Here is a 12,747-nt window from a genome sequence, read left to right as displayed (position 1 = left end):
GTCAGTGCCATGTAATCATATCAAATATTCAAAAGGTTTTCTCTAACCATGACCGAATTGCTGATTTCTAAACTGTTAGATATAGGCATATATTTCCAGTCGGTAAAATTAAATGAAATAGAGCATTGTTTTTACATTATTTGTGTGAATAAATATGCTACTGAAAGTATTATGAAACAAATTTTTATGCAGCTCATATTAAATAAAATATTTTGACTCATTGACATTTAAAACAAGCGAAAATGATATCCCCAAAGCTTTCTCGCATACTCTTTTATGAAGGTGTGGTCCCAGGGAATAGCCTTACATTACATAACATTAGCTTTCAATAATCACCAAATATTACCCTTTGGTGTGAATTTGTTTTTATTGAATCTATCGTGGTATTCTTGGCAAATGTTTTTACCGATTAATCCCTGGATTGATGTTAATTGTATCCGAAAATCTACCTTGTGTTTTATGCGCTAATACCTTGTGTTTTTTTCCCAATCGATTGAAACAAAAATTTGACACAAAACTACACTTGTAGTCACACCAAGTACCAAATTTGATACATTTAAATCATTGCATTTTTATCTCGCCAAAAAATTCCAACTCGAAATTTTGATGAATCCCCACATGTTAGATTTCCCTGAGTTTGAAAAACCCATATTTGTCATTATAGATCTGAATATCTTTTGAATTATCTTATTCTGAATATTTTTGAATTATCTTTGCCACAGACAGAAATGTCTGTGGCAAAGATAATTCAAAAATTGTTTGAACTGGACGGATGAAATTCTGTATACGGTGTTTACAACAAATTTATAGGTTTCTTTCAAGTTTCTAGCTAAGTGCATTCAGAGGAAGTATGCTTGTCCGATTGTTTGAATAGGAATTAAACGATAACTGTAAAACAAAGAAAGATTGATGGATAAAATTTCGCACAAGGATTTAATGTCTAAAATGAAAATACCTATCAAATTTGGAGCCAAATCCATCAAGATACTGATCTTCTGTTGGGTTCTACTTTTTTAAATATGTAAATGGAGTGACTTAATTAAATGAAATTTGTTACGTGAATTTGTAGCTACAATTGTAGCTTTGTAGCAAATTTTAGTTTCGATCGCTTGAAAAAAAAAAATACTTCTAAGACACAAATTTGGATTTTTGGATACTTTTAACTGTATGCCAATGATTAATCGCCAAAAAATCGCAAAGGATCAAACGATGGATTCAGAAAATGCTAAATTTTACTGAGCCACCATAGATCCATATTTGATAACTGTTGTTCACCAGTGTCACGTAAGGCATTCACAATCTTACCCAAAGACCCTGATTTTACGAGGAAAAAAGGGGAGAACATCTTTATTTGAGAGTTTGCTAGAAAGTTTTTTGGACACCACTCTTGTTTGTTTCTTCGTGTTCTTTTGTTTCATTCTGACTTTTGAGTTCGCCAAACCCCGCTCAATTTGTGCACATTCCCCCAGAGATGCGCTGCGATGCTCCGAGAGATGCGGGGAGAGCAACTGTCGGCACCTTCCTCATCCCCGACGTGCGGAGCATCTCCTCCTCCCCGTTGACACGGCGTCATTCGCGCTGGCAGGACGTTGACTTCGGCCACGTATGCTCCTGTCAGCGAGGTAGTGAACGCCTGATTAATCACATAATCAGGCTGCTCCTGATTGGCGTTTCGGATATGATGAGAGGGCGATAAAGGAACCGTTATTTTTCGCAGATAATTCAGCGGTGTCCTCAGAGGACTTTGTAATTTCTGAGGTTGGTGGAAAAGTTTCTGATTTCTTTTCGATTAGTTCTTTCTCACTGTTGTTGTTATTTTTTTTTTCTATCTCTCTCTCTCGCTTGCTTGTTGACTGGTGTTTTGTATGAGTAACGTTTTGGGTCAGGGTTATTGAAAGTGAGATTATATAGCAGCAACAAGAATTATTTCACTCGAGTTTGAAAATTCTTTGTATGATTAAAAAATTTTAAAAATCGGCAAGAGCCTCATGGAAATGTCTTCATCTCACCGTTAGAGGAAGACTAGTTTTGAAATTTGATTTGATTCCACAAAAAGGTTCTTTTAAAGGTAACTGTCGCAGTTGGTTTCCATTTCTTTAAAGAACTATAGAAATATAATTTGGAATAGAATTTTATTTGTTTTAATGTGATTATAATTATGGGCTGCTTTACTACGTATAAACTGAGTGATTCGGAAGTAGTCACATAGAATGTAATCTTCCTTTTATTTAATTTGGCGCGCTATTACTTTCTGGATAGTAAATACTCATTAAGAAAGGATTTTACAGAATTTTAATTAGATCTTTAACTGACAAATAATAAAATAATTTTTCTACAAAAATCATAATATAATACCGAACAATTCTTTAAACCACTATAAAATTTAAAAAAAAATTAGTAGATTAAAAAATGAGTCAAAATTTAAAAAAAATTATGACAAAATTATTCTTTTTTCTAATTTTAATAACTTTTTAAAAATATTTTTAAATATAATTCACATCAATATTTCTCATTGCTTTAGTTGCTGCTTTTGCACCCCTGTACTTTGTGATTATATTAAATATATGTTTTATGTGTATATTTGCGAGTTATCGCTATAATAATAACGAATAAATTTTTAAAAATAATATCAAATCTAAAAGATACTAAATTTTAATGTCTTTGACAAAATGTTCAAATCTTTTTTACATTTAATAATGGAACGGAAACTTCATGCCCGTGACTCTTCATTGGAAATATAAAGTCAGTTTAATTCCTACTCAAGATTATTTCATTTTGAAAGTGTTGGAATATTTTATGGATGGATAAATTTTTATTGTTCAAAATTCAGATATCATGAATAATATTATCAAATACCAATTTTTCTGATACAATTTAGTTTATCTTTTGCAATATGAAAGGAACGCTCATGAATCAGTTATCAAACCCAAATACCTATTTGATTTCTTCATTATGGAAGTGTTATTATTTTATTTTAACTACTGTATTACTAAAAAATTTTGTTGGATGACCTTTAGGATGATAAAACCCAAATTCCACGACTTCCATTTGTCTGAAATGTAAAATCCTTTTGATTCATAAGGTTTCAAAACTGAACTAAAACTTATGGACAGTTAGAGCACGACTCCATGCATCCACTTTAAATTTGTATATTTGTCTAGAAATCAAAAATTTCGAAATTCACAGGAAAATAAATGTCAAATAGAAGGTGCCATGCCTCACAAAGGCTCTGTACATACATGTACTGGGTACCGAGCAAGTCTAGGTTTGAGGTTAGAAGTTCGCTACCTGTAAAAACGATTGAACCAAAGGAAGGGTTAGGAACATACCAAAAGTCTTTTAAATCAAATTTCTTCAGGATATTTTGATATGAAATCCTGGAAAAAGAGATTTTCATTTAGCCAACGTTTTCGTCATCTAATGTTAGTTACAGTTATGAAGGTTTATAGACAATTACTTATAAATTATTTAAAACTGCAAATTACCAGAATTTATTAATAACTTCTCTCATCATGCAATTTTTATGAATACTTTTTTAATCTTTGTTGCATAATTCACGCATTAGAAAAATTCATATGTATATTTCAAAATTACAAAAAACGATGAGTTGAATGAATGAATTCTTTATTACATAATATATATTTGTGGTTACTTTGGGTAAAAAAAAATTATTCAAAATCATGACCAAAATGGAATAAAAATTTCAATAGATTAATGAGGAAAGATTTTTCACATTTTTTTTTCAAATAGTGAATTTTGAAAGAAGTTTTCAATACTTATTTCAGCATATTTGCAATTCCTGGCTCTCTACAGGAATTTAAACTTTACAGAAATTAAACAATAAAGCATATAATTCAATTTTGGTTCAATAATGTAGTTGGAAAATTGAAATAAATATTTAATTGAGAATTCACTACTTTCTACTAAATTTATTTACCTTTATACTCGCAAAGTTTCTAAATGTGAGGGGAAAAAAGACGCCGAGTTATTTTTATTTTATCCTGAAGTTATTTATGAGAACCAAATGTTGAGAATTTGTTTCTCCCTCACCTACAGCGATAAATTCAAGAGTATTTCTGCAACGGATATACAAAAAGCTCTTTTTTTCACAGTTAAGGATTCTCTACTTAATGAACACGGGGTTTGGGTTGGAAAAGTTGAAATATTTGAAGATACTTTTTTTCCCTGGTATGAATCTAAGCATCTCACAGATAACTCATGAGAAATATATAAAATAAAAATTTAAAGGAGATTCGAATTTTTAATCCGGAACGTCGTATCGTGATAATATTTTAGATTTGTTACGTCTGTCTTTATTTTATTTTTAATATTTGCTCTTAATTATAGTTTAATATTGTTGCAATGTACTCGAGTACAATAAAGAATATTTCAAATTATACTTAAAAATTTTTATTTATAAATTTATTAAAACTACAGAAAAAAAATGACACGGAATTAGAATTAATATCACTGAGGTTGTGTTTGTTTGTTTTTTAAATTTTAAAGTGATTTGTGTGTGTGTGTGTGTGCGTGTAATGATATACTCTGAAGTCAATGAGGGGAAGTCAATCAAAATTTTGATAATTTTTTGATTACAAATTGAATGTAAAATTTTTGGAAAATATGTTTTTTACTAAGCGCCTATTGCCCAAGAAGTAACTTTAAACAAGTTAAAAGTTTGACATGGCCACTTTGAATGATTTCTCAATGTTTGAAATATTTTTTTTTATAAATTTACAAAAATTAAAGAAAAATTGCACGGAAATTGAATTTATATCACTGAAAAGTTTTTATTTTTTATTTTACAGTGGTTTCTTTCGTTTGTAATGATATATTCTTATGTTAATGAGGGAAAATCTTAAACTTAGATTAAAAATTGTATAAACATTTTGGAAAACATTTTTTAAGCACCTACTACCCAAGAATTAACTTAAAACAACATTTTACAACCGTAGAACTAAAAGTCTGACTTGACTATTTTTAGCGTTTTTGTTTTCATCAACTTATTGCATGAGAGATTTTTACGGAGAATGTGCCAGCCAATGAACATTATTTCGTTGAAATTTATTATTTTTGTACAAATAAACGATGCCAATCTTTGTAAAAATTATGTTAGAAATAGCTCGAAAATCAGAAATAGCAGCTTAGAATTTATTTCTAAGTAGCTATTCTTCGTTTTGAAACAGGCTGAATTAGAATTCTGAGTACGGTATCTTACAATTTAACATAAGATAAAGGGTTTTTATGAATTAAATTAGACGATATTTTATATTATTCATTCAGTGACCAAAAAAATTTATAATAAAAGTTAAAAGCACTAATTTTAATCATTTTTAAAGTTTATATTTTATATGGAATATCAAGAAATAAAATTATTTACACGTATAAATGAACTTCTATAAAAAAAGAAAGAAAGATAGAAAAGAAGGATCGAAAAATATTTATGCTGCGGGAAAAAAAACCCTTTTATTTTAAAAAAAATTGACAAATTTAAACAGTGCTGTTAAAGTAAAAAATTAATGAATCCTTCTATAGGTTTTGAGAGTAAGTTGCTTGCAATTAAAAAATAAGAGTTCTGCCAATAATTTAAAAAATTATCCTTTCAAATAACGATTGCTTTATTTAAATAGTTCGTTCTTTATTTTACCTGTATATCTTTAAGACTTCTTTAATGATTTATATAAATCAGACAATTTCCTTAAAAAAAATTTATTAAATTTTTAAATTATTTTTTTATTTATAATTTATTTTTTCAGTTTGCGAAGAAATTAATCAGAATGCAATAAAAACACAATTTAAAAATAATGTATAGTCACTAAAAGTATATATTATACATGTATAAATAGTAGATATATAGAAAATAAAAGACAAAGGAAAATTATTTCATTTGAATCAAAATAAATTATAGAACATAATAAATTAAGAACATTTGCTAAGAAATACAATTCAATTTTCATCAAGCAAAAATGAATAAGATAAAAAAGTTTAAATATAATCTTAAATTTCAAAATAAATGTGAAGGCCTTTTTAAAAATTATTTTTTCACAAGTAAATTTTTTATATGTCGGTACAAAATAAATAAATACATAAAAATATTACAAAGTAATTATGATGAATAACTACAAAATCAACAAACATCTAGTAATGTTATATTATCATTCGATTCATTTTTAAAATTATATTAAAAAAAATTCTTTTTTCTAAATATTTATTATTTGATGATTTTTATAGTGAGTATACTAAACATCAACATTTTTAGAAACTGCTAAGCATTAACTAATACTTTTTTATTTCTTCATTTCATTTTATTTCTTCATATCATTCTTTCTACATATAATTATTTCTTTGATTTTTCTAAAATAGAAATTAAATAATTAAATTTTAAATTTTTTATTTTAATATTGCTGCTAAAATAATAATTTTTTATCTATAATTTAAATTTTTTATTCCTATATTCCTATATTTTATTCCTATTTTATCTATAATTTAAATTTTTTATTTAATTTTTTAGATAAATTTATGAAAAAAAAATTACTTTACCCTATAAAAAACACTGAACCGGCTTTTTTTTTTAACTTTACACGATGAAATACTATTGAGAGAATTTCTCTCTAGAAACTGGAATTCCCGCTCTCCGGAACACTTAAGATACAGATTACGATTCTGAAATAATCTAGACGAAAGCGATATAATACTTACAACCAGCGGAGGGGGGACGGGGACGAGGGGGCCGCAATCGCCGTAGACGCGATGAGAAACAGGAGCGACAAATTTCTGATCATGATTTATCGTCACTTCCGGTGGGGGAGGGAATTCAGGTGTCGATCGGAAGTGATCTTTTCGAAAAAGTCAAAGATGAGCGCGAACTTTCTGCTATATAGCAAAATCGTTTGGCTTACGTGACCGCTGATCCGTAGGCCGCTTTAAACACCTGCTGCGTGTAATATTTCGTCAGTCCCCCCAACTGACGCGCGCGCGCTGCTACGGATCGTTCCACAACTCCGTTCTTTTCGAACGCGAGAAAAGAAAAAAAGAAAGAAAAAAAAAGTTCGGTTTTTTAGAAGAGAGAAAATTGATGTGGTGACAACAAACGATTTTATAAAGGAGGAGCTAATGGCTGAACTAACACAGTAGGGTAAATAATATTTTGTTTATTTTTTTTCCCCCTAGCTTCATTACCAATGCGCGCCGGTGCAATCTTTTAACGGAAATTTTCGTGTGGTTCCGAAATTCTGTTTAATTTTTTAATCAACATTCTTGAAATATATTGTCTACTGTTCGTGTTTTTCTTTATAAGAGAATCTATAACATAAAAAAAATATTTTGTTTACTTTTTGATTCTTAGCATCATTAGTGCTGCTCGCCGGTGCAATCTTTTAGAGGAACTTTTCATGTGGTTCCTAAATTTTATTTAAAGAATTTTTAAATTAGTATCCATTGTCTATTGTTTGTTTTTCTTTATAAAAATATATATAATATAAATAATATTTTATTTAATTCATTTTTCCTAACATCATTTCTATTACGCGCCAGTGCAATGTTTTAACGGAAATTTTCATGTAATGCCGAAACATGTTTGTTTGTTTTTTAAATAGCATTTTCTAGACTTATTAACCACTGCACGTGTTTTCTCTTACGGGAATCTTCTTTTTGCATATTTTATTATCATTTGTTGCAAACTTTCTTGGTACCCAGGATTCTAATTTTTAAAGAAATGAATCGGTGCATGAATCGCTACTTTTAAGAATTTAATTAGCTTTAAAATTATAGTTTAACCACAACGTGTTGATTGAATGAAAATACTTTTGTGCCTCATTTTTGTGTCGTAAACATATTTACAAATAGGAAGAGATAATAAATTACCGAATATTTAAATATTATATTTATATTTTAATGCGAAAAATACTTTTTTATAAAATATTAAATACACAAAATCCTCTTAGAAAGAAATAATAAATTACTGAATATTTAAATATTATATTTATATTTTAATACGAAAAATACTTTTTTTATAAAATATTAAATACACAAAATCCTCTTATCATCGGCGACTTTATTTGCAATTTAAACAAGGATATCAATTATAACAAAAATTTTCAAATCTCACAGTTTTTCAGAAATTTACAAATGTTGTCAAATAATTTTCGAAAATCATCGAAAGCTGTGTTTTCTCTCATATTTCATTTCTAATTTTTAAAGAATGATTCAAAATTTAATTCATAATTGAGAGCAGTAATTTCGAAGCAAATAAATTATTTAAAATACCTATAACATTTTAATGCAGTAGAATTAAATACAAAGATAAAATTATTCTTTCTATACATGGTAACATAGTTTTTAATTAATAAAAGATTAATTCAATACTGCGAAACCTCCTCTAAAATATGCCTTCAGTTTCAGAGTAATTTTAATCAAAATTTGTAGAAAATAAACTGTATTCAATAGTTTGGATTTCCATAGCTTGCGAACTGATTATAAATTTTCCCTTTTATTTATGGATATCCTTATAAAAAGATTAATTTAAAGAAATATTCATTATTCGAACATTACCAATATTTTAGTATAATAAATATACTTTATTCTAATTGTCAATTTTTATTATTATTTAATCAATTAATCTTGGAACATCTGAATGCTTTTGATTATATTTCATGAAAACTGAAAAACAAAGGTTATTTTGGTATTTCTTTTAATTCTGTTGTGTGTTGTAAATCTTTTTCAAGCTGTCTTGAATAAATAATGGTTTCCAATAAAATTTTAATGTTTACTTCAGCACAATATTTTATTTACTCTTTTAGATTATTAAATAATCATTTTATTTTATATAATATTAGTATTTTTTCATACAATATCACTTTTTTGTAATTTTATACGATTACTAAAATTTCTAAACAAAGTAATTTTAATGAAATATATCTCCTTTTCCCGAAATTCATTTTCTTATGCTAATATTCTCCCAAACTGAAGAGCATCTTAAATATAAAGATGATAAGTAAGCCGTTTCTCGCTTCCTTGGAAAATACAAAATTAGTGATGCTATGATCGCCAATGACAGGTTACCCCTTATGGGAGGTATTAACGCATGGACTAATAATGCTATTTTGTAACTCAGTACTTATATTATTGTTCGTGGCGGCCGGCTATTCAGATTAATCCGACGACAAAATTGTAGAGTGAAATAACTTCTTTATGAAAGACTGTGCTAAAGGTTTACATGAATAGTCTTTCACTCAAAGAGAAAAAGTTTAAAATGTGTATTCGATACTTTCCACTTTATGACGAATATAAATACAAAATTCGCCATATTGCGTAAATAAATCAGATATTTTGTATCTGATATTTGTATCTAATTTATTCAATATATTTATAACTAGTCGCCTTTGGTAACCCGCTGTTTCGCCGAAAATATAGCTTGTTTTTAATTTCGATTAAATTTCTTATACATAATTTTTTAAGTGATGTTTCTGCAAAGTAATTTTTAACACAGAATTCTTACAGAAATTTAAGCCTTATTATTTTAATAGTTTTACATCTTTTTGTTTTCGATTTCGTGACATTGTATTGCCATTATAATACTGAAATGTCTTAGCGACCTGTTTCAAACTGCAGATTGTCTTTTGTACTTATGTAACTTCACTTTTGTACTCCTCATGTAAAATATGTAAATAATTAGCAGAATCTGTTTTTCTTAGCTTTCAACAATGGACGAAAACATATAATTTAATACTTGGTAACAGAATGAAAACGATTTAAATCTCATTGCAAAATAAAACCTGCTGTTGAAAATTAAACCATTACTATTTTTTAAAAATATGGCAAAATTGAGGAAAAAATTGTAGGGCCACTAAATTCGCATTAATAAAAAGCATTTTTTTTATATTTTAAATTAGAGTTAAAAAATCAAATTTGCATAATAATATTTCCTGGAGTTATCGTGGGAAAATACCAAAATCTTTAATTCTTAATTAAAATAATTTTTAATCTCTCTGAAGTGCACATTCCTTACTTTCCAAAATATGTATGTGCTAAATTTAGTAGCTCTTGGCCAGATGGTCTATTCGGTAGAAGTCAACACACACATATTCTCCTTTATTATAGAAAGAGTTCAACTGTATGGATGTACCATTCATTTTCAGAATTCTTGCTAGTATGAAAATGCATTTTGAGAAAAGTAGGAAACATAACAGAATCATACACGGATATAATTTTTGTCCAACCATGCCAAATTAAAATTTCCTTCTCTGCTTGGCTTACGTATAATGCCAATCATTTATTTAGAATATTTGTGGGATTAGAATATTTATATACAATAAAATAGAATATATAGGATAGAATATTTTTTAGATTATAATTATTTGCCAAATTAGAACCTTTGCAAAATTACTTGGTGAAACCGAATTAGGCCCATAGCTTCAAATAGACCAGTATCATAATCTCAATTCTGTCAAATATTTGCGCAGTAAAATAAAGTATTTAAGTTGAAATAATGGAAATAAGTTTCGTTTCATTTTTTAATAGAAAACTCCATATATTTGCAGTTAAACGATGAGTATTCACAACCATGCATGAAATTAAATATTTTATACAGTTTATTTCTTTATACTGTTTTAAAATAAGTAACAAAATTTATTATATCCTTAAAGAGGAAACATGTTTTATTAGTTTTGCTCTAAAATTTTGAAGACAGGAAGAAAATTTTTCGTTGCTATTGTTGCTTTTTTTTTTGTCCAAAAGTTGCACAAATTAGACCAGAAACAATTGCCTTAAATGCCAAATCAGTACAACTATTATCAAGATCTAGAGAAAGAACAGAAAAAGCAATTATGATCACTAAAATACTCATAAATTGAAAGTGGAAAAATTCAAAGCAAAGAAAAGGAAAAAATAAATTAATGAAGGGGCATTAAAGACATCAAATATTGGTTCACACAATTTTAATAAACTATTTTTTTTTATTTTAAAGTGTATTTCTAAAAAAATTGTATCGTTTTGGAATACAAAAAAAAAAAAAAAAAAAAAAAAAAAATTATGTTCCTTTAAAAAAAGCTATCTTTATAGCATTGCATATTGAAAAATGTTTTCTACCGAAACATTTTGTTTTAAATGCACCTCCCCTCCCCAAAAAAAATAATAAGGGTTGTTAGAATTAAAGTATTTTCAGTTAGAGGATGTTTAAGAAAATAACAGTGTTCATGAGAACTGCAAATCATGTGCATGCCATTCAGAACAAGAGAAATAAATTATGTAAATAATAACAACTGAGAGTATTCACCCATCAAATGTTTGCACAATATGCATGTAAATTGCGGAGGACGTTAAAGACTCCGTAGTTTATTAACGAGAATCGAGTCTATACTTTTTGGAAATTTTCCTTTCCCTTTGTTGGGTTAGGCTCACTTTCTGATACAGACCTAAAATATCATATATAGACTCTTGCTAAATTTCTTCACTCTACACGATTGCGTTTTTGAAATATCGTACTCACATGAATGTAAATAAAATACATACAAATATTCAACTCCATTATAAATTATATGCTATATTTCATCCATCTAGTCCATCCATTATGCTTTTTTAATTATCGTGTTCACTGTTATGTGGTCAGACATCACGTTTCTTATTGTTGATGGGTAAAATTCAAAAGTTGTGAAGAATCTGTCATTTTTTCTTTAAACAATACATACGAAGCTTTATTGTTCCAGAATGTTATAACTTTCTATTTTCGTTTTCAGACAGACGGAATTTTGTAAATGTGTTCTTTGGAATTCAAGGAGATTTAAAACCTGAAGATAAAAGGAAATCTTTAGGTTCAGGTTTTTAATGCCTATCATTTTTCCTTCCAGACTTCTAATACAAAAATGAATAAAATAAATAAAGGAGAAAAAAAGAAATACCGAATAAAAAGAGAAAGAACCATCGAAAAATTTAATCCGATGAATCTCTGCTCTTTAAATCACTCCCGTTGAAACTGTTACGAATTTGCAATATTGCTTCGCTGCTCAATAAGTCTTCTGGTAAGGAAAATAGTTTTACAGTTATAGTAATGGCTGCTGAATGGATCCCATGCCATTGACCCCCAGTCTTAGCGATCACTTGGCGACTTGTATACTTTGGCAACAAAAATGATGTAGAAAAAAATAATCGAGAATCTTGACGAAAGCTCCATTAGGACTCGCGTTTCGCCGTCTGTCCTAAACGCTTCTTTGTCCTGACACTACAAAAGTCTGAAACAGGAAGGACGAGATATTCGAAAGAGAGAGAGTAACTATTGAGCGCTTCGTGCTGTTGCTTTTATTTAATAGCGGTTTGCTGCTTCTGTTGCTTTTGTTTAATAGCGGTTTGCTGCTTCTGTTGCTTTCTGCAAGTTTTGTTTTTGCGTTTGCTTCCAACTGTTTCTGCTACTGTGTAGTTTTCGTACAGAATAAAGTCTCTTTATTCGTTATTGAACTTTTTTTTATTTTGTATTACCGTACAATTTATGGACGAGTTTCGGATATTTTTCGCAACAATATTTTTAAATGGTGTTTGTTTGTTTAATATGGTAACTCAAAACGAAATCAGCTGGACATTTATACTTTGATTTATATTATTAACGAAAAAATTATAATCCTGCATCAGAGAGAAAAGGTAATTTTCCAAGTTGTTTCCTTGATTTTCTTCATTATATGATAACCACGTAAATGAATCACAAAATGTATCATGTTTACAACATTTCAACGCGCATCTTTCAAACACGTCTAAATTTTC

General features: G+C 28.3%; 1 protein-coding gene and 1 long non-coding RNA gene across 3 annotated transcripts in view; one reads left to right on the top strand and one right to left on the bottom strand.

Moving 5' to 3' along the window:
* LOC129981709 (protein Wnt-11-like) overlaps positions 1–6,829 on the bottom strand; it is a 28,623-nt gene extending 21,794 nt beyond the window's left edge. Inside the window, exon 1 of one of the 2 annotated variants that reach the window (XM_056092662.1) lies at positions 6,700–6,829. In XM_056092662.1, coding sequence (XP_055948637.1) covers positions 6,700–6,782 — 83 coding nt within the window. In that variant the 5' untranslated portion in view covers positions 6,783–6,829. Of the gene's footprint in view, positions 1–6,540; positions 6,630–6,699 lie in introns of those variants that run through there. The other variant, XM_056092663.1, reaches the window with a different exon arrangement.
* LOC129981710 (uncharacterized) overlaps positions 1,691–12,747 on the top strand; it is a 74,958-nt gene continuing 63,901 nt past the window's right edge. Inside the window, exon 1 of the long non-coding RNA XR_008785350.1 lies at positions 1,691–1,758. This is a non-coding gene — a long non-coding RNA (uncharacterized LOC129981710). The remainder of the gene's footprint in view (positions 1,759–12,747) is intronic.

Source organism: Argiope bruennichi, chromosome 8 (genome assembly GCF_947563725.1).
Source record: "Argiope bruennichi chromosome 8, qqArgBrue1.1, whole genome shotgun sequence".
In the NCBI taxonomy this organism is placed as follows: Eukaryota; Metazoa; Arthropoda; class Arachnida; order Araneae; family Araneidae; genus Argiope; species Argiope bruennichi.
This window is presented reverse-complemented; position numbering and strand designations above follow the sequence as displayed.